Genomic DNA, 20,688 nt, shown 5'->3' on the forward strand with positions numbered 1-20,688 from the left:
AGACACTTTACCCTTGTATTGGGCGGATCCAGGGACGGTTTGAGGAATCCAGACGACACCATAATATCACTGATGCAAGATGGCTTTTATTTTCTGGTAAAAAAACGCAGCCGTCTGTGCGATAACAAGTGATTTCGCTGACATTGCATTTGCGAATAAGGTCAATCCTGGGGATCCGAGCGCAACAGGGAACTAGATCAGTCTCTGTCAAAACAACTTTCACGTCCTTGAGTCATTTGGCAGCAAAAAGTTTGGTTTATTGCATAGATGTGGCTGTCTCCTGCCAAAGTGACACATTCACAATGAGGACAATGTGGCCCATTACGACGAGCGAGATAAAAACTGTCCTCTCTTCCAAAACATCTATACATTTCGAAAACACTCATCCATAACTTGATATTCTTATGCAAATTAATAACGAAATGGTCCAAAAGGATGCATTTGAAAGCCATATTGCCATAACGAATTGTTGGGGACAGGAGCAATCAGTGTTGGAATTCCTGAACAGCAGGTGTCCTCGATGCGATTTTGAAGATTGTGCCGCTGGAGTCAACAGTTGGAGAGTGCGGGTGAAGGGTACCGGACCGCTGTAGGCCCATCCTGACATAACCATTGACCCTCAATGTATTGGCATTGCTAAGCTTCCAAACAACGCGCGTCGTATGGGCGGAGGCTACGGAGGTAATACCACTGGATGGCAGTGACAGCCGAGTGCCATCTTCATTCCAATTAAACCCATTAAAAAGAATACCAATTATAAGTAATTACTCTTGCAAAATTACTAACCTTCGTTTTGAATAATGGGTTTATTGAGCCATTCTTATGATGTCAGAATCCGTCTTTTTGGACGTGTGATACGCATGACGTCTGATGATTGTGACACGGGACACCAGTTCCTGATTGTGACTTTTTTAAGAAGGACCTCGCAGGGGGTTGAAAAGACAAGACTGGACTAACCAGGGGAGGGAGTGGAGTTCGATTCTTTTAAAATGATTGATATAATTATCTTCGTAGAAGAAAAGACAACTTCGTTCATTCCCAAGCGTGACTTTAGCAATCGATTTAGTGAGGCTTGGTGTGACAGTAATCAGTGTCCGCCTGTAAGAAGTGTCCCCATATTGGTGACTTCATATTACTTAATCTGACCCAACCGACTCCACCAGTCCCTTTAAGATTTCAAATTACGGCCCAATTTATTATGTTTGCTTTGGGGGAAACAATTTAGATTCTTTTGAAAGGTGTAAATAGTTGGTTCAAAGCTACCTTCTTGAGCTAATTAACAAACCCTGGAATGACTACTTGAAACCTCTTGGGACACCATTAGCATCTACATTAGCATCTCAAACTCATTACTGGTGTTATAATCTGTAACAATAGACTGGAGGGGGCCAGATGTCTGGAGACACTTTCACACTGATCAGAAAGTTTTGGGGCTCTGTGGTGAAACTCTAAAGACAGCCAACTTCGTTGCAAAAAACGGGCTCACTGTCTTACATGCATCTCAAAAATGCCAAAAGAAGAAGAAGATTGGGCCAATTCAAACATCATCAATTTCGAATCACCTACATGAGGACCTATTGATACCCGACCATCTTGGGAAGAGGTTGGGGGATGATGCAGTCAATTCATCCCTTCTTTTGAAGGACAACAGCCGCTATGGCATTTGGTTCCTGTCCATCAGAAAGAAGTGAGACTGGAGACGAATGTGACCGATGACTTTGGTGAATCGTTTTCAGGGACAGAGATGACTTGGTGGAGGATGTCAAGAACTTCAACAGAGCCACAATGCTTGTGCCATCTGGTGGAAATCCCATCACAAGCACTGTGGCTCTGTTGCTGTATCTGACACTGTCGTCATTGCGTCATGCAATTCATCTATTACCAGGGATACACAGAATAGGGTCATATCATATCCTCCTCCATATTCTAAAGGGGGGATATTGTCTTCCTCAACCAGATTACAACCTGTGCCCAGGTTTCCTGTGGTTTTGGGGCAGGGGTGTCATATGATTTTTACTTATGAAGAGAAGGGGTCATATGAATATACTGGCAGCAGAAAGGACCATTCTCCTCCAAGTGGTGTCCAAGTTGTAGTATCCTTCAAAACCAAGGTAAAACAAGTCTCCCTTGGTTTGAATCAATGACGGACAGCATGCCAGGGACCCACTAGGTCCCAGTGGTGCTCCCCTGGGGTCAAATCACCTGCAAACACTTAGTGTTGCATAACAAACAATACAGGGACAAAAAGATTCCAATTTCAATAGATTTTCACACTTTTATTCTACAGTCCAAATACAATATGTACAACCTTGGGGCAATGGAGACAAACAAAAGATAATTGAAGAGAACTTTGAAGACAAATAGCACATAGTTGTGACAATAGTGTCAAAGACACAATTAGTTATGGTCAGTTTCAAAAACAGCTGGAGAACTTCACAGTCCATTTTGTATCACTTGTACACAATAATACACTTGAGGGTTCATGCAACTTGAGTTGAAACACCTGTACTAATGGCCAGTGACCACAATTTGGCAGCCTGCACCAAATATGATTATACACACAAGACTGGAACAGGTTAAAAAACTTTGTGTGTGGTTACCCCCAACATTTTTTGGATATGTTTTTCACCATACAAGTATATCTTTATCACAAACACACTCATACAATTTTTCAAATTCACACTCATACAAATTCACGCATGCCCACTATCATACAATTTCACGCATAAATTCATTCAATGACTTCATACAAATTCACTTACACAGTAGATATACAAGCACATGGATAGAATTGTCTTACAAAGTTCTCTCTCAAAATTCTACAAAAAGATTTAAAGACACATGTCTTCATGAAATTAAGGAAATAGATGATTGATACATAAATGGTTTCAAACCATTCTGAAACGGATTTTCTACCATACCATGATTATACAAAATTTGCATCAGATAATCTTGCAAAGAGATTTATACATGATTTCAACGAACACATAATTCATTAGATTTGTTTACTATGTCAAGAAATCGGGCTACATCTGAAGGTTCTAGAAAAAAAAATTATATTTTTAGAATCACCCTTTTTTAGAATGACTTCATGCTCTTTCCTCCAGTAATAAACTTTCATTGCCATTCAAATGTTTCTGATCAGACTGTTAAACTTGACTTTACACAGGTTTTCAATGCCGCAAAAACTTATAAACTATTTCAATATCGTCAGATCAGCACTCAAGCGAAGAATCATAACTCTAATGGTGTCCCGAAAAAAATTATTATTGTATTGTGCTCGAATGTAGACTGTACACAAACAACAACCTGTTTCGTTCACCAGAGAGTTCAGTGCCTCGGAAACCCATTGTTGTTTTCACAAAAAGATGAGCAGCATCTAAGATTCAGATGACAATCGGGAAATATCTGCGGCTTTGTCAACCATCACAGTCAGGTCTTCGTGTCTTTGATTGCAAAAACTCTGTACCAAGTCAAATTAAACAAAATATGAATACACTGCGCAGTTGATTGTGTACACGTTTACTGTGTATTATTCTAACTTGGTTGGAACCTGTGCCGTGAAAGACATTCTTGCCTGTATGACACAGTCAAGAATCACCAACAAAAAGAAAAATATGTATCCATTCATAATCATCTGGAGGTCAAGTCGACTCTGAACTAGCTGCATTTTCCCACGTTCTTTGCACTCCCGCCGAATTCAAACGGTCAGTCAGATTCTGACAGTCGAAAACAAGTGATTATTTTGTCACTGAAATCATGACATTCATATGATTAAGTTCACACTAATTAACTAATTGAGTATTGATTACTAATCAATTTTTGAATTGAATACTCTTCTTTGCAAGTTCGAAAACGAAAGCGAAAATTTCTCAATTCAACCAGTAAATTGATTCAAAATACAAAGAAGAAGAGTGTGAACGAAATTTCCTCAGAATTTCATAGCATTTCATTTCTAAAATTGTGTCTTGCTTAAAACGTAAATCATAAAACAATATATCAATAAAACATCTCCTAATCAAAAACTTACTGGAAGGTTTACAAAAATTTACAGCTTGTTTTTTAAACACGTTATGAAGCCCGCGGGGACCCGCCCCACCAGACTAAGGGGGCGGAATCAGGAATGTGGGAAAATGGACACGGTCGACTGTAACTTGACAATGAACCGAACAGGAAAACATACAGGAAGAGTTACGCACTAGAATGGCGCTTTTAGCAAAATATTGCGACAGATTTGACCAAACTGATGCAATGAGGTTGAAGTTCAAATGCCCATTTTCAATTTGATCTCATATTCCTCAAAACGCACTTTGAAAGTGCAAGGAAAATTATACATGAAGTTTTGCAAAGATTTCTGAAAATTTTTCAAGATTTCTGAAAATTTCTCCAAAGCCTAGATTGTACACAGTGTACTTCGACGCGCCTAAGCATACCCCGCATCAGTCCAATTACACCGACGCAGACGTTTTTCTACGGAAGCAGAATCATACAAATAATTAAATAACAGTTTTATGATTAAAAAATTAAACAATCTACAAAAATAATTTTGGCTTTGCACTGTACACTATCTGATTTTAGATAATTAATTCTTAACAAACTTCTCAAGGAGCAGTGTTATATACTGTGGCATATTTTTTACAAATTTACAAGGCATTTTCAAATGTGCCGACGACCAGCTTTATGTTGATTTATGTCCATTTATTCTTTCGTACGATTCAGCAGTAAGAATTCTTGGGTAACTTAATTGAACTAAAAATTTACACTAATATACATCTTGAAGCCATGCGTATGTACATGCACATTTACCCGTGCTAAGTACACAATCATAACAGGAAATGTTTGTTTCAAATTTTGAATTTCAAACATTCCCATGGGTTTTGGCGTTCGGAATCACCTCCATATAACCTTAGCACAACTTTGTTAATTTTCTACTGTACACAATATTTACATCCACAAATTGTTTCAAACACGTCATGATTCTGGCAGTGAGCAAACATTTCAAAATCCATATCAGTTACTACCTTTCAGCACTCAACGAAAATTACATTGATTCGGTCCTAAAAACCAGATTAAGTACAACGCCTTCAGCTTTTGACATCACCTCAGTCAAAAAGCCAATTATACAATTTTAATAAATGCCTTTACCTAATGGATTATTGAATCAGATAATTAATTATTGTCTATATATTAAATGCATATCACTAATATGATTAAAAGATATTTACAAAGGAAGAAATAGCAAACTTAAACATGGCATCTAGATCAGCAGTTTCAGCACAGCAGTGATTTGGTTAGCGTCGAGCATTTCCTTCATCGCATCATCATTCGGATTTTGTTGGCGGATTCCGTGGGTTGGTTCTGCGCTGTGAGCTTCGTGATGACGTTCGGTAGGCGACCGAGTTTCTCTTTTACGATAACTGGTAAAATATCTGAATTGCTGTATCTGTAACGACAGAAGGTAAAAAAACATAAGCAAATATAAACAAAAAGACATGTCAATAAAACTAACATTGTTTCTATATTTGAGTTACTTTACTAAGACTTTTTCATGATGGATTATTTCGTCAGCTAAGTTTGTAAATTTGAAGTGTTTTTGGTAAGATTTTTCTGCAACATTTGACCATATTCTGGATGAGAATCTTACCTAGATGCTGTGCCGTTGGAATCGGTGTAAGTGATCGATGTGAATGATGAGTCGACAGTGACCACGCTGAGCTGGGTGCCATCGTTAAACTGGACCAGGACCTCTCCGTTGGAATACTGGGACGCCCATCCGATTCCCTGCACGAACACATTACGCAGGATACCAGGACGCGGCGATGTTTTCACGGGCTGTCTTGAAACTTTGGATTCGAGGTCCGGGATGATGTTTTCCTGGTCGAGGATCCTCTGTTTCTTCTCAGCAGCTGCATTCATGGCTTTGATGTGTGCGATATCGTCAGAAGGGCTTGAAGGCGCTGACATCTGGTTGATATGTTTCACTTTAGGTGGCGACACGCTATTTGGGAGGTCGTCTTCATGGACTTTGATGACTGGTTTCGGCGATGTCATGATTGGCTTGCCGCCCTTCTTAGGCCCACGTCCGATCAACAGCGGGAAGCAGGGTTGCCCTGGCCGAGTATCAAGACTTGACACACAGGATTCAAGCTCCAAGCAATGGTCATGGCACTAAAAAGACAAAAGGGAAACAAACATAAGACATTGTAGAAAAGCACAGCAGTGGGGGAAATGTTTTTATTTTGTTACATTTGCTCCTTATTTGATGCACTGGAGCAGACTAATCATCATACTTTTTTTACAAAACATGTCTGAACAGAATACTTGGATGAAACACGCCTGGCTGCACAGGACAATTACCTCAACAGCACAAAGATGGAATTTGAAAGGAAACTCTTCAGGTTGACTTGAGGATCGTGTAACGTTAACATTTGATTGTAAGACCTTGGGCCCAGTGGCCACACTCTGGGAAGCCAGTGTCACAACAAGGGAGTAATCTCAAGGGTAAACAAGTGAGGGGAAGAAAGCAGGGGCAATATTGGGGAAGTTGAGAGGACAAAACAGACAGAGTCCCATAAAAATTCTTTCATGTCTTCTTAGAGTCCAATAAAGATCCAAAACAATCTTTTCATTTTTAACCCAATAAAATCTTTTCATTTTTAAGAAAGGACACTGGCATCCTGGTTGTGTGTGTTTATGGCACTGGAAACTTTGATCGGACATTCCCCTTTAATTTTCTAAGGTATTTACTTTTTCAGATGATTTTGATTCACACCTGTTGGTGTGAGAAATGTCCAAATACAACAAAATACTAATCATCTCAAAAGATGTATTAGAACACTTTTTAGCGGGACTCTAAACTAAACAGGACAGGTTCCAAACCAATGGAGGGAAAATTCCTTAACATAACCACACAAAGGGTATCACAGAAAACGACATCATGTTTTTCCCGCAAATGTGTGTTTTTTCCAAAAGATAAACATCGGGCCCAAGGTTGCGGGAAGGCGGGAAACTGCCCTTACAAGTCAACCAGAAAGGAATTCGGTCAATATTTGAGAACAAATTTTGAAGCCGTTCTGTCTAAGTTTAAGTCTAAGAACACAAGAGTTGCACATCTCGTAACTTTGACAATATCTATGATGACCTTTTGGAGAAAAAGTTGCGAAAAACAAAATAAGCTTAAGAAATCAAATTACCTGTTCGACGTATTCCAAAAGTTCTTGGGATTCTGGCGAAAGATGCTGCGTGCTGCCGTTATTCTGTAAAGTCAGCGTGGTACCATCCTTCTGGATCATTTTCGTCTCCTCATTCATCCGCTTGAACTTAGCGCCGTCGTGGAACGCCACTTCGAAGTCGGCGTTGGGCGTGTTCTCCATCAACATGCACTTTGCACGCTCCGTGTAGACGGTGACTTTCGGTGTGCTGGATCGCACCAAGTTGACGAATCGGTGGGCGTATTGATACTTCTTCCAGTATTTCTCGGGGAGGGTATCATAGGTGAATTCGAGTGTGCTATTGGCCTGGTCCTTTGACGCTTTCTTGCTTTTGGTTTTCGGTTGGAAGATGGAGATCTAGAAGAACAAAACAATGGATCGGTTAGAACTATTTCCGGGATTTTTCAAACTTCCAATCCTGGTCTCATTTTCCCTATCAACAGTTTGGCAGGTTCAATTCCCTTGGGCACAGTTACAGCACCTTGGAGAAAAACTCTTTGAAGTTGCCCGCATAGCCAGCCAAATTAGCACCAAAACATTTCACTTCAAAAATCTAACTTTAGCACATTCAAGAATACATTTGCCAACACCTTTCCAATTTGCTTGGAAATGTTGGTGCTGATTTTTTTTGTATGTGCTAATGGTAATGCTCGGAGGTTGTATTCAGTGTAAGATTAATGTAAAACACTGTGGTTGGCAATTAGCACCTAGAAGCAGGGGTCTTACCCCATGCCCTAGTAATGGCAGCATTCTTAGCCCAATATTCTAAAAGCCCATTGTGATGGATTCAAACTTTCTAAGCACCTATTGTTTAGCAGACCACCAACTGCAAACACCATAATCATTTTGAGGTTTGATGCTAAAACAGTTTAGCAGTTGAGTGGTTTTGAAAAGATTGGGCAGAACATGGATTGAATGTCCCAAAAAAGAATTTGTAAAAAGTTGGGAAAATAAGTTTTACAGAAATGCAGGAAAGCTTATGGGAAGTTGGTGCAGATGCAGTCTAAATCTTACAATTTGAGTCAAAAGTTTGATTTCCAACATGTCCAAGTAGAATATGACTGACCGGCCACTGCCCCCCTAAAACACCTGGCACTCAGCAACAGTGATTATGGCTGAATCAACAACCAACCACAAGCACATACAAATTCATTAGCAGGGTGCTGTACCATAGAGAAGTCAGATTTGGGGACAGGTCAACAAAATGCCAACCAAACTTGGCAAAAATCACTAAATAAACACTATGACACATTCAGTAGGAGTATTGTTCAGCACAGCTTGGCATTGAAAACCTAAAACCAACATCCTAAACTACAACCCTGCACAAGTTAAGGAGATATAATTTTGAATTCATGTCCTTACCTTGTCGCCATCTGGAGTGATCCGCACGATTTCTTTGATTTTTTCCTGGGAGCTTTTCGTGTCGAGAAATTCAAGGCAAACCTCACCGTCTTCTAAGATGTAGACCTACAAAGACAAACGCAAGAAACCGATTAAAATTTTGAATAAAACAATCAAATATCTTGCCAAAGTTAACAATTGTAATAAAGACTTTTTTCTTCAACAATACGCTTTTTTTTTAAATTTTTGTTTCAATCATTATGAAAACTCACCAAAGCAATTCTCGTCTTCTGGTTGACCGGTCGGAGTCTTGCCGAGCTCAACTTGGGGACGACGTCAATCAGCTTCTTACTCTCGACAATCTTTTCCTGCGAGCTGTGAACACTCTTGTTCATACTAAGCGAGCTCTTGTTGATGCTATGCTCATGACGACTGTGGTGACTTGATGCCGTCGAGACGTTTCCGATGCTCTTGTCACTCTGTAACCGTTCCCGACTCAGGTTACGGCTGAGTAAATTGTCTGAATCACTGCGGCTTAGACGACTAGAGTTCGTATTGGTGTTACTGTCATGGCTGCTCTCACGGAAATGATATGAACCAGCGCTAGGTTTCCTGTCGGAGTGACAACTATGGCGTGCGCGATCTTGTCGTGATAACCGCGACCTCTGTCCTTCTGAGTGTGATGAAAACAAACGTCCTTCTTCGCTTGCCGTGCGCGATGTGTGCAAACTTGCCGACCGTTGGCAACTGCACGCACTATGAGAACGTCCCTTGAATGGATGTGATAGATTATCACAGCTACTCTTATGCCCATCTTCGTAGGAAGCAGGATTGAAATCCTTCAACACCCAATCGTTTTGACTGTTTACTCGGCTGCGCTTGTGGTACAAGTCTCGTTCGTCCAGTGTCCGACTCGAATGTGAGCGATTGATGCTGTGTTTTCTCGTGCAATGTTGGCTGTGGTTGTGACTTAGACCGGACGTTGAGCATTCCATACCGGAACCGACTCCTGACCGGAAGACTGAGGATCCTGATGACGTATGTCGGCTACCGTGGCGACTGTGTTGGGATGAAACAGACTGGTCCATACTGAAAGATAAGCGAAAAAACATAAGTTTCAAAACCAAAGACTCTTGCCGCGACAACTTTCAACCTTCCTATATTTAGCACAGCAAATTTCATCTTCCTAAAATAAAATTCCTAAAATAAGTTATGGAAAGTTAAGGTGGGAGCACCTGCAGATGTCAGTGGCCAGAATATCGAAACGCCCGAGGGCATCAATGTCGTTACATCACTAGGATAGTGGAATGTCCAATGTTAGCATGACTGACATCTGACCCCAGAAACAGCAACAGGTCCCGTCTAAAATTACAACACGCAACAATCCCGGCTTCGCAACCATAAGTCACAGCGTGCGAGAGCGGCCATCGCCAACGAACACTGCAGTTATAATTGGCTCTTCAAACAGAAAACATTACGCAATCGTAATATGGAGTTTGCAACGATCGCATGGTGACTGTAATAGATCACGAACCTGAGATTCCGCGACGTATCAAACCACGGAATCGTCGAGTGCTATTTCGGTCAAATCTAAAGTGTTGGTACTTAATTTAGAGTTATTTATGCTCAAGGGTGAGATGTTGTTGGGCTCATCTTCACATTACAAGTGCACTTCATTGAATAAAATCAAATGTTGCATTGAAGATGGGACACAGAGGCCACTAAAGTGCAACCAGGTCCCTATCACACTTTTGAGGCTGCGTCCATTTTTGAAGAAAACCACAAAAGTAACAAGCAGTTATCCAACATTTATTAGCACAGCCATTCATCCGAAATTAAAATTCGGACCATCGAGTTTCTTTAACTGGATGATATATTCGACACCTGTTTGCACAGAGTTCGAAATTAGAAAGGATAATTTGAGACATTTGAAGATTGGCCAAGATTTGAAATAGAAATAAGTCTGGTCAGTCTTTTGACTTAGGACCGTTGCCACTCACTTAGTAATCCTAGCTAAAGGAACCAACAGGTGCCATAAATGGCCAAATTGAGCCATGCACACAATCACACTCAAAATCCATGGTTAAATCTATGTTAATGCACAATAGGCACCATAAAGCAGTGGTGGACATGGCTCAGTCATGGTTGAGACTGTCCTGTATTTATGCCAGAGTGGGAATTTTTTAAACCAAAGTCAAAATCTATGCATCAGATTCTGAAAGATCTTGGTATAGAAAATAACACTGTTCAGAAAATGCCTTTTTAGGTGGATGATTCAGCACTTGTGCACTTGTCTATGGGCAGTCTTTGCTGCGGTGAAAGGGTGCTTGTGGAACAAATAGGGGATGTGTGGTGACATTGTGCCAGACACAATTGGGTGGTGGGGCAACCAAGGACCAAGACACATACCGGTTTTTGAAATGGATTGGGCGGACAGTACAACAAATCACGTCCTGCCATGACCTATGCTAGGGTGATCTAATTTCACCAAGGTCAGATGTCCCAGTTTAAAAAAAGCAATGCTAGTGTTGTTGGTTCTTACCTGTCCCTAACTGGTGGCGATTGTGAGTAGCGTCTTCTTGATACTGGACGGTCTTCGCTGCTGCATGAGTGGCTCGAGACTTGTTTAGATTCTTTAACGGGAGCCAAGTCATTCTCCGCTGTTTTCTGCGGCCTGATTCGGCTATTGCGGCTAGCGATAGTCGCCATCGTATCGTGACCGCTATCGACGGACTCATCGCGTAATTTCTGAAAAATAAAACCGAAATTGAATACTTGCTTTACGATGTGTCGGTAAACACTTGCGGATAATAACAATATTTGGTCATGTCGGGATGCAACCAAGTCGAACAACCGTGTGAGTAGGTCACTACTTCTCATCTTAAACCAACACTCGGAGTCAACCCAAGACTCTTCAAAAGAACGACACGATATTCAATTGGAGATCAGGTGGCAAGTGCACCAAGAACGTGCAAATCTTTCTCATATTGCGTTTGAAGATGTTTTTCCTGACTCACCTGTGGGTACGTGTTATGGTTGTTATCTTTCTTGGACATGAATGGATGTTCCATCACGGCTGGAATGACAAAGTATAGAAACACATCAAGTAAGATGTCATGATTATAGACAGTTGATACCTGGACTGATCTACTGGAGTACTGAAATTTGAATTAGGTCAAAATTGCAAAGAGTTAATCTGTTGGGGTCTGTGAAGAAAGCTTGCAAACTTTTTGAAAGATCACGATGAGTTTTCCACTCCATATTGTCCCTTGTTGATGACAGCACAAATGAGACGATTATTCCTTAATTGAAAACAGCTTTTTTGTTAATGGGCGCCAATCATGATGAAAAGCAACTCTCTGCTCGGCACAAAGCCTCAAGTGGAGGGGAAGTTGGCGCTATCATCTGAATTGAAAAATAAGGAGTCTGACCGCTCTGACCACACACGGGATGAGATCTAGCAATTAGGGCGAGCTACAGGTGAAATGTTAAGGGAGGTTGCACAGTTTCTTGCGCAGGAATTACAACAATATTGCGTAAGCCTGAATTGTTATCTTGTTGAACAATCGGAGGAATGTTTGGATAATCTCAAACTTGAACGTCTCGATAGTCGTCCAGATGCAAGATTGCGTAATTGCGACCATTGTCGCCCATAAAACATCACCAATGACATTATCATTGAGAGGGAAGTAATAGTCTCGGTAACAACAAGTTGCGCACCTAGTTGCTACGTCGAGATGACATCATCGCAAGTCATCCTTACGCATGAATTTGATTTCAAGCACCTGACGAACTAAAATCTCTTTATCAAATTCAAAGTTACTGGTCGTTTTGGCTATCGTCTGTAGGGGGCCCTGAGACCCCGGAAGAAATCTGTCAATGTGAAAGACAAAACTTTTGATTTAACCTTTTGAACATTCAATCAATTGCTTTCTTTACAGGTTCTAAAATAGAATCTTAGGTCTAGATTTTTTTACGACCTCGTTTTTTTACCAATTAAGGAATAGAAATCCTTGTCTGTACGTGGCCAACAGGTTTTACTCAACCCTAAACGATTCTTCTGTAATCAGGTTCACGTACATGATATCTTCATCAATGCTACACTGAACCCCACTGAATGGAAAACAATCTAGGATGTATCCAAATCGCACAAAACCTGTGTAATTTTAGCCTAAATTCTCACGCCAGTCACAATGACAAGCACGGTCCCACCTGCTCCCCACGACACCACGGGAGAGTAAATCACGAAATATCGCACCGAATCACACAAGACAAACGCCAAGAGGAATCGACCAAGTAAAGTGTAACTATTTGAATAGGGATCGCATTCACGGATCATGGTTCAAATTACCCGTGTAATATTTGAGACGTTTCCGTGCATCTTATTCAGAATGGAACTGAGATGTTTGGAATCGCAGATTTGCTGAGGCCATCTGGGTCGGCTAATTTGGTGAGGCGATCCTAAGTAAACCCAGCTGGTTTTTGTATCATTCGCCGCATCTTTACTTTCATGAACTGGTCGGATTGCGGAAGTAGACACCCAAAGGCTCGAGACTTGTAAAATAAACCAATGACAAACTCAAGTTTATGATACTTTTATATCAAGTTTAAGGACCCCTCATCTTCAGCAGTCAAACCGGAGGAAAATCACCAAGCATAAAATTCAACTGACCCCAATAAAAGGGTCAGTTTATCTGACGATTTATCTATTTAACTATTTTCGATTCAAGTTTGATATTTTGGGAAATTATTTTTGGAAAAATTCCTCGTGATATTTTACCAGGTCACGTTTAGCCACTTTATCTTTTGTTGAAATTGGAGATATTTAGGAGAAATCTGATATCGAAAAATTAGGGGCTAAATTTGGTTTCGCGTGTTGTGCTATTTCAGAGACTATTACAGCCCAGATGTGCTCTCATGGGGAGAGGGGACAGTGGACTAGCCACCGGGTCAAGCTGGTGAGACCCATATTGTCCAGGGGTGGAGAGGTGACCCTTCTGGACCGCATGAGGGTCATCTGGTGGTTGACATGATACGATAACATAATACTTTGATGATAATGGGTGACCACGTTATGGTAATGACGTGAATAATGATGAAACTTCGGCAGAGACAGGTGCTCCCAGTTCCAGTAACGGATAAACTCGAACAAAACAGATCGAGAGCCAAAACGGTTGAAATCTGCAAAGATTATCTAAATTCTTTATAACGGATAGAATCTTCTTCACAACAATTCTAATTTATTGCTTATCTTAGGTGCACCCACACACTTATTTAAACTAATAATAAAGATGCGCAATAACAAACTTATTTGTGGGGGCCCAACTCAACCGTTTTCTGTCAGTTTTGTATCAGTATCAAGCGCACGTGAGGATTTTTATGATTGAGGAATTCACCAAACATGAGAAATGAAAATCTGAGATTTTCCCACCGAATTGAACAGATAGGAACCCACCCCCACAAGATTCTTCCTTTTATTCGCCAAGAACACAATGACAATGCCAAAGCAAAGACAGTAACAGGTACCAACAGGTTCAAAACAACATCACCTGACGCCTGGACTTTATTTGTGGTTAACCGCAAAGTTACATTTTTGTTTGAAAAAAGACAAGGAAATAGGAAATTGAATGGACTGAGGTCTTCCTGGGGCTGGTGCCCCACTAATGTAAGTGAGTGGGCGCATGCTTAACCGCAAAGTTACATTTTTGATTTTGAAAAAAACAAGGAACCGGCAAATTAAACGTATCATCTTTTATCATTTGAATGGGCTGACTAGATATTATTCGAGGGGCTGATGTCCCAGTATTGTAAGTGAGTGGGCGCTGGCTTTCAAAAGGATAACAATCGATGGAAAATCCTTTCAAGCGTATTCAAAATTCTTGAAATATTTGGCAAGTGAACGCCAAAATCTCACTTCCTTGTTGAGATGTGGAAACGTTTTGGCCAATATGGGGGTTGTTGCTGCCGTACAGGGACTGTCACCATGTCACCAGGACTGAAGTGGCAATGTGTCCCCATCGCACAATGGGGTATTGAGTCAGGAATGAGACCCTCATCAAGTTGTCAAACTGATCACGCAGGGACAGCAGACAGTAGCCCCAGGCAAAATAATGTAATGCTTGCGTGAAATTACTTATGGAGGACCCTGGACAGATACTTAGACGACATGAGCAGTCGCTGACCCCTGACCTGATGTACCCAAATTTCAAATCAGTCCTAACGAGAAAACTCCCAACAGTTTTAAAATTCAAATGTGATAATTTCAAAATAATGACAATTTAGATCTCCCACTATTTCGAATGAATTGTGCAAAAACTTCAGTGAGATAATCTCACGGAAGTTTTATCCGCAGGATTTACTATACTTATAAACTATCACAACTTCTTAAAATCTTAGAATAAAAAAAAATCTCAGTGTTTCTGGGTCTGAAGCTTAACCTAAGAAGGATTGCAGAATCCGAGGTTTCATTTTGTTTCTACCAGCTTGTCCCAGCTCGCCCCAAACTTAGGGCAGGCCAGGATTAACCAATGCCTGGGAACTCTACATTCACCGGGACCACAATTCCTTAGAAAACGCTGAAAGCTTCTTATTTGTGCTCACATGCCAACCTTTCAAGTTCTGGTCCAGTGGACATTCTCTTAAGACTGAGGACAATACCCCATAGCTGCGGGCCATGTAAGGTGCATTTGGTACATCCAATCTTGATAAGAAAAATGGAAAATCTAGGACCTGCTTTGCTCTGTTTTCTTTTCACAAGAGAGACACCCAGTCATAATTTCTCTGTCAGGTGCTTTCTTTGGAATAACAAGAATTCTATAAAACTGAAATATGTGGCCAGTTTCATTTTCTGGCCGAAGGGTTCAAATAAAAACAGTTTGTGGACCACTTGCAGCATGTCTGACCAGTGACTAGGTTTTTTTTGCAACTAAATACAAAGACTATGAAACTGTTACTCACCGACTAAACTCAATCTTTCCTTAGGGTTCTTCTTCAATAAGTTAGCAATCAGGTGAACGGCATCTGGAGACATGGTTGAAGGGATGTCGTAACTTGCCGATATGACTTTTGTGAGCGTGCTCTTGACGGCATGGGTATCGAATGGTGGTTTCCCGACTAAAAATGTGTACAGCATGCATCCTAAGGACCAGACGTCAGCTTCTAAACCATGGGCGTTTCTGAGTGCAATTTCCCTGCGGGAGACAAAAAATATTCAAAATTAAATTCAAAGAGAAAACCTTCATTTGACATTTTGTTTCCCTGAAAGATTTTTTACTCATTACACAAAAATGTGGAGAATTGTAGCCTAAATCTTGCAACCTTTTTGTTAGTTCCCACTAACTGGGGGAAATCTCTCAGCTTGTCTACAGTTTAGGCTGGTGTGCAAATATCCTGGGGGCGGTGGACACAATGACTGGATCCTGTGTCTCTCACCCTGCACTCACACACCAGGCTTGAACAACACGTTCTCACATACTGTGTGTCACAAAAAAAGATTCACAAAAACTTACGGTGAGATATAATTTGGTGTTCCACACATTGTGAAATGTTGCTCATCTGGGACTTCTAATTGTGTTGCCAAACCAAAATCAGCAATTTTCTGCAAGAAAAAATAACATTTTATTAAAAATTGAATGAATTTTTTCATAATAGTGCAATCGCCAATACTTTTTCAATCCATTTCATGTTTGTCCTTCCAATTCATACAAATCATTTTTTTATGTTTGATTTGTTTTGATTTTGATTCATTTTGCTTTCGTTGATTTCCACTGTACAGATTGTACACACTTATCCAATCAATGCACACTTCTCTCTACAGAGGCACATTCACACCCTTTTCAACCTAATTGCATTTTCCCTGGGCAAAAATTACTTTGTTTGGATTAAATTTAGCACTTGTTATCATTTCTATAGGTCCTTACAAAGCTGTACTAGCCCCCCTCAGCATCCCATTGTACCAGAAAAAATAAAGCCCAGATATAATTACTATTGCCACAATACCTGAATAGATTTAAATTGTGTGCTAATTACTTTCCATTGACTTTGTAAGGCGGTCATGATTGCGTTTTGGCAAGGTGTGTATTGAGGCAAACTGGACCTTCTCTACACATGCTGTGTACCTGTCTACGTTTGACCACAATGTCGCACCTTAGCATGCACAGACTTTAAAGTAATTATACACCAATTATACCCATGAGAAACTTAATGACACTAATTGAAAACAAAGGTGAGAGGTTAAGGTAATTTGATACGGGAATCAGGAATCCAACTCCAAATGGATACAAATGTATTACAGTTGCACAAGTACTAGTTTCCCCTATGTCCAGCTTCCAAAGATTTGCTATCGCGCACTCACTGAAGTCCAAACAGTGTTGAAAACAACAACGAATTTTCGTAAAGAATTTTTTTACTCGTGGTGGGAAAAATACACATTTACAATTCAGACCACCAAAAGTCAAGTGTTTTTCCAAGACATCCATGGTCATACACACACAAGTTTCAAAATTTGTGATAAGGAATTGTTCACGGAACAAGGCAACATATTTGCAGAAAACCAGGCCATTTTACTGTGTTTGTCTTACGGAATCAGGTCCCCACACAATAGATTGGCAAATTTACTTGAACTGCACATAAACAGGTGAATCCAAGATAATCTTTTCAAAGCACTTACAACGTTTTCCAAAAGAGGCAAATGGTCTTTATATGATGAAATTTTTCTATTATATTCTGGCCACCAGACACATATCCCTGGCAAGGCTTAACCCCCATAATTAATTAGCCCCATTCTTAAAATGGTACTTATAGATTTTCACCCAGGACTAAGCAGAATTTTGAAAGGAGTCTTGCTGGTGAGCTGAAAAGGCATTGTCCATGAGCACCTTGACTGCGAGTTACCCATTTTCAGTTGAGCATGTGGATAAGGCACAAAGTCCAGTGCAGAAGAGGGTCAGACCATGAAGCTAACATAGTCAAACCCACAACAAGAGATAAAATGATAAATGTAGACTTACAATTTCGTTGTCTTTTGTGAGGAGGAGGTTGGCAAGAGTGAGATCACGATGTAAGATTCTGTGCGAGTGGAGATAGAGCATCCCCTGAACGATCTGGTTGAGGAAGTGACGCGCCTTGTCTTCTGAAAACGTCGTCTTGTACGTCTTCAAGTATCGGTAGAGCTCTCCGTTGTGGCAAAGCTCCAGGACAAGATAGACGTAATTGGCATCTTCGAAGTAGCTGTACAACTGAAGTAAACAAAAACAAAAACATAAATTTTCACACGACAACATTTAAACACTTGTTTGTAAAATCTGAATGGATAAGAATCATTTCGAACTTTGAACGGTTTTTTCTCAGATACGTACCTCCAAGATGGACGGGTGTTTTAATCTGGAGTGAATTTCCACTTCCTTCTTTACTCTTTCGACCATGTTTGCTGCTCGCATCAACTTCTTGTCGATCTGAAACCAGACATTAAACCGTTTAAACGAGACTATAAAATATTTTGTAACAAGTTTATAGCTGAACAGTAAAGTCAGTATCACAAGCATTCAAAAACAACTTGATTTTATCAAACTTCAGCCCCAAAGACATTACCTTGACATACCTGTAAAAAGGTCTGCCCTTATCAAGATTGTTCAAATTTATATTGGCAATTGAAAATTTTATGTCAATATTTGCTAACAATTGTCTTACCATTTTGATCGCGACTTCTTGGCCTGTCCTGATGGACCTTGCTCTGTACACACAGGCGAACCCTCCTTTCCCGAGGAGTTCATGGACTTCAAAGTCCTGGAATAACAATAAAACATCATGCAATTAGTAAAGATATCACACAAAATAATATCATCGAATTCAAAAATGTTGTCACGAGTCTTGTCAGCGAATCTGAAAAACAAATTTGTGATGATCTAAAAAGTGATGACAGTCAAACATCATTTTTAATTCTCACAATAATAGGATTGTTTTCAACCATCAACTGGGATGTCAGTGAAAAGCTATGCGAACATTTCTTTACAACCGATCATCACCTGATGACAAATCATTTGTAAAACGTTGTCCAACCCTATCTTCAAAATAAATAACACCTGTAAGATATCGCCCATGGCCATGACGTGACATTGCACTAAAGATCTTCCACTGGGTGGGTGGGTAAGGCTGTGCCAGCTTTTCAAATCCAATTTTTCCTTACACCAATACCTTAAAGAACCCAAGAGCACTAATTGCAATCATTTCAAAATGTTTGAATTTTGAAGGGAAACAAACAGCATGAATGCCTCCCACAAATTGAAGGGTCAATTTTGAACCCTTATGACAACCTGTTCATGTCGCATTGTCCCCCTCAGCAGAGCATTGTGTATCTCTAACGGTCATATCAAGAGATAAATCACCCTTGAACATATTCAAGGGATAATTTGACATTGCCATAGCATCTGAAAGGCATCCTGCACAAGTGCACCTTTGTGCTAAGGATAAGAATTTCATGAACCTGTCTTCCGAAACAAAATTGGGGGTATTCAATGCTATTTTGGTAAGCTTCGTTGGATATCTATGATATGAATAGCTGCAGTGATCAAATAAGGGGACAGGTTGTGTTCAATGCTTTAGCATGCCAACCCTTGAAGATGAAAGCAATTTACGAACAGTGCGTGCATGAAAAGAGGGTCGGTGCGGATATTTCAAACAAGACTTCCGTTGAAGGCACAAAGATAAATAGTCTGTTTTGGTGACTGAATGTTTCACATGAAGTTGAACAGGAGTTTACAGTATAAAATCGGCATTTTTATTCCCCGCAATGCCAATAATTTGACATGTAGATACTGATGTGTGATAAAGGTATCTCTTGAAATATGTTTGACAAATTCAGTTATCAAATTTTTGACAATGTAATCTCAGATAAGTCGTATAGTGATTCGCGCCCAATGCAGATTGGAGACCAGGCATAAAAAAAATATGGCTCTGTGATAGTCATACAATGGTCATGGAGAATGATTTCTTATTCTACTGACACAGACAAGACAAAATAAAACACATGAGACATCAGACAATGTCAAAAAGAAAAAAAAAACTGAAGAAAAAAATCTAATACACTAAGTTCAATACCCTTAGGAGCTATAAGTCAAAGGCAAAAGTCTGTGGCTTCTTCATCGATCCTCAAAGAAAGTTTTTTGCAAACTGTCATTTTATCATACTAACTTATCAACTAAACACAGAAAAAGAATTTTAAGTCAAACTAAAATTATGTTAAGACAATAAATGCTAACTATTTAAAAAAAGGAACAACTGTCAAAAATATTCACACTGATTGTGAAAAGACTTGCTGAAAAAAGTTAAATTTCTTTTTAAATGAATTATTCTTACCTCAATACACTCTCCTAATTCAAGCCACATGTTGTCAGAATAAATGATAAATGATAATCCAAATATATAACACTAGTAGTTTACAATAGTCCACTGTTACAAAGGTGTATCCATTTGAATGAAAATGAATGAATAAATAATTTATAAGTCCAAGAGGGGAGATCCTGCCACCTCGAATGCTCGACCTGAAATGAATACCTGGAACAGGTGGGAGCTCCTTATAAACACTGAACTCAGACTGAAAACTCTTGAAATGTAGTAATGTTCAAGTTGTTTCTTTGGAAGCTGAGTATATTCTGAGGTAGAATTAGTTGTGCTGAGCATATATAGCGCTAATTGCTCGCCACAACTTTGAAGTGACAAACCGACACGGTGTTTGAGAAAACATAAACAAACACTGATCTTAAAAGCATTGGTGTGGTGTGATTGGCCCAGACCGATCGCTTGGGCTTGGGTAATTAGGCCCGACCAGCGCTTGCCTGTGCGGTGGATCGTTAACTACTTGTGTTTACGTACCTCTATGGTGTCTCCTACACCCGAAGTATTATTCATTGACATCATTTTCGTTTTATATATCATGAAATCGGCAAAATAAAACAAAATTTCGGAAAACTTGGTCTTCACGACGCCATGTTCATTTTGAACTATCCGCGTCCTTGGAACGAGGCCAAGCAGATACCGAAGGTGGTTTAGACGGGGCCTTGTGATTGGCCAAATCTGACCTGTCAGTCATCTCGTTCCTTTCCAGTGATTTCATTGATTAAAAATCATGTTAAAATCCGAA

The 20,688-nt window shown here is 40.0% G+C and overlaps 1 protein-coding gene across 2 annotated transcripts; it reads right to left on the reverse strand.

The window, feature by feature from the left end:
• Positions 1-2,249: 2,249 nt before the first annotated feature.
• On the reverse strand, positions 2,250-20,535 carry LOC135493392 (serine/threonine-protein kinase PLK4-like). 2 transcript variants are annotated; one of them, XM_064780716.1, is made up of 13 exons: positions 20,421-20,535; positions 18,240-18,335; positions 17,909-18,004; positions 17,561-17,788; positions 16,061-16,149; positions 15,510-15,742; positions 11,570-11,628; positions 11,095-11,300; positions 8,825-9,641; positions 8,574-8,678; positions 7,194-7,568; positions 5,645-6,168; positions 2,250-5,443 (listed from the first exon to the last, which is right to left on the reverse strand). In XM_064780716.1, exons 1-13 carry the CDS (start codon positions 20,481-20,483, stop codon positions 5,311-5,313), a joined length of 3,024 nt encoding a protein of 1,007 aa, XP_064636786.1. In that variant the 5' UTR covers positions 20,484-20,535; the 3' UTR covers positions 2,250-5,310. The 2 variants fall into 2 exon arrangements, with proteins under 2 accessions (XP_064636786.1, XP_064636787.1); XM_064780717.1 differs by lacking the exon at positions 20,421-20,535 and adding an exon at positions 19,905-20,170.
• Between the last annotated feature and the right edge of the window lie 153 nt (positions 20,536-20,688).

This window comes from Lineus longissimus, chromosome 9 (assembly GCF_910592395.1).
Source record: "Lineus longissimus chromosome 9, tnLinLong1.2, whole genome shotgun sequence".
In the NCBI taxonomy this organism is placed as follows: Eukaryota; Metazoa; Nemertea; class Pilidiophora; order Heteronemertea; family Lineidae; genus Lineus; species Lineus longissimus.

Excerpts from the sequence above, each read along its gene's own strand:
- LOC135493392 (XM_064780716.1), bottom strand. The coding sequence starts at position 20,483 with ATGATATATAAAACGAAAATGATGTCAATGAATAATACTTCGGGTGTA. Across the intron at positions 18,336-20,420 it reads GTGTAGGAGACACCATAGAG|GACTTTGAAGTCCATGAACT; the intron begins GTACGTAAACAC and ends TTGTTATTCCAG. Across the intron at positions 9,642-11,094 it reads TCGCCACCAGTTAGGGACAG|TATGGACCAGTCTGTTTCAT; the intron begins GTAAGAACCAAC and ends CTTATCTTTCAG.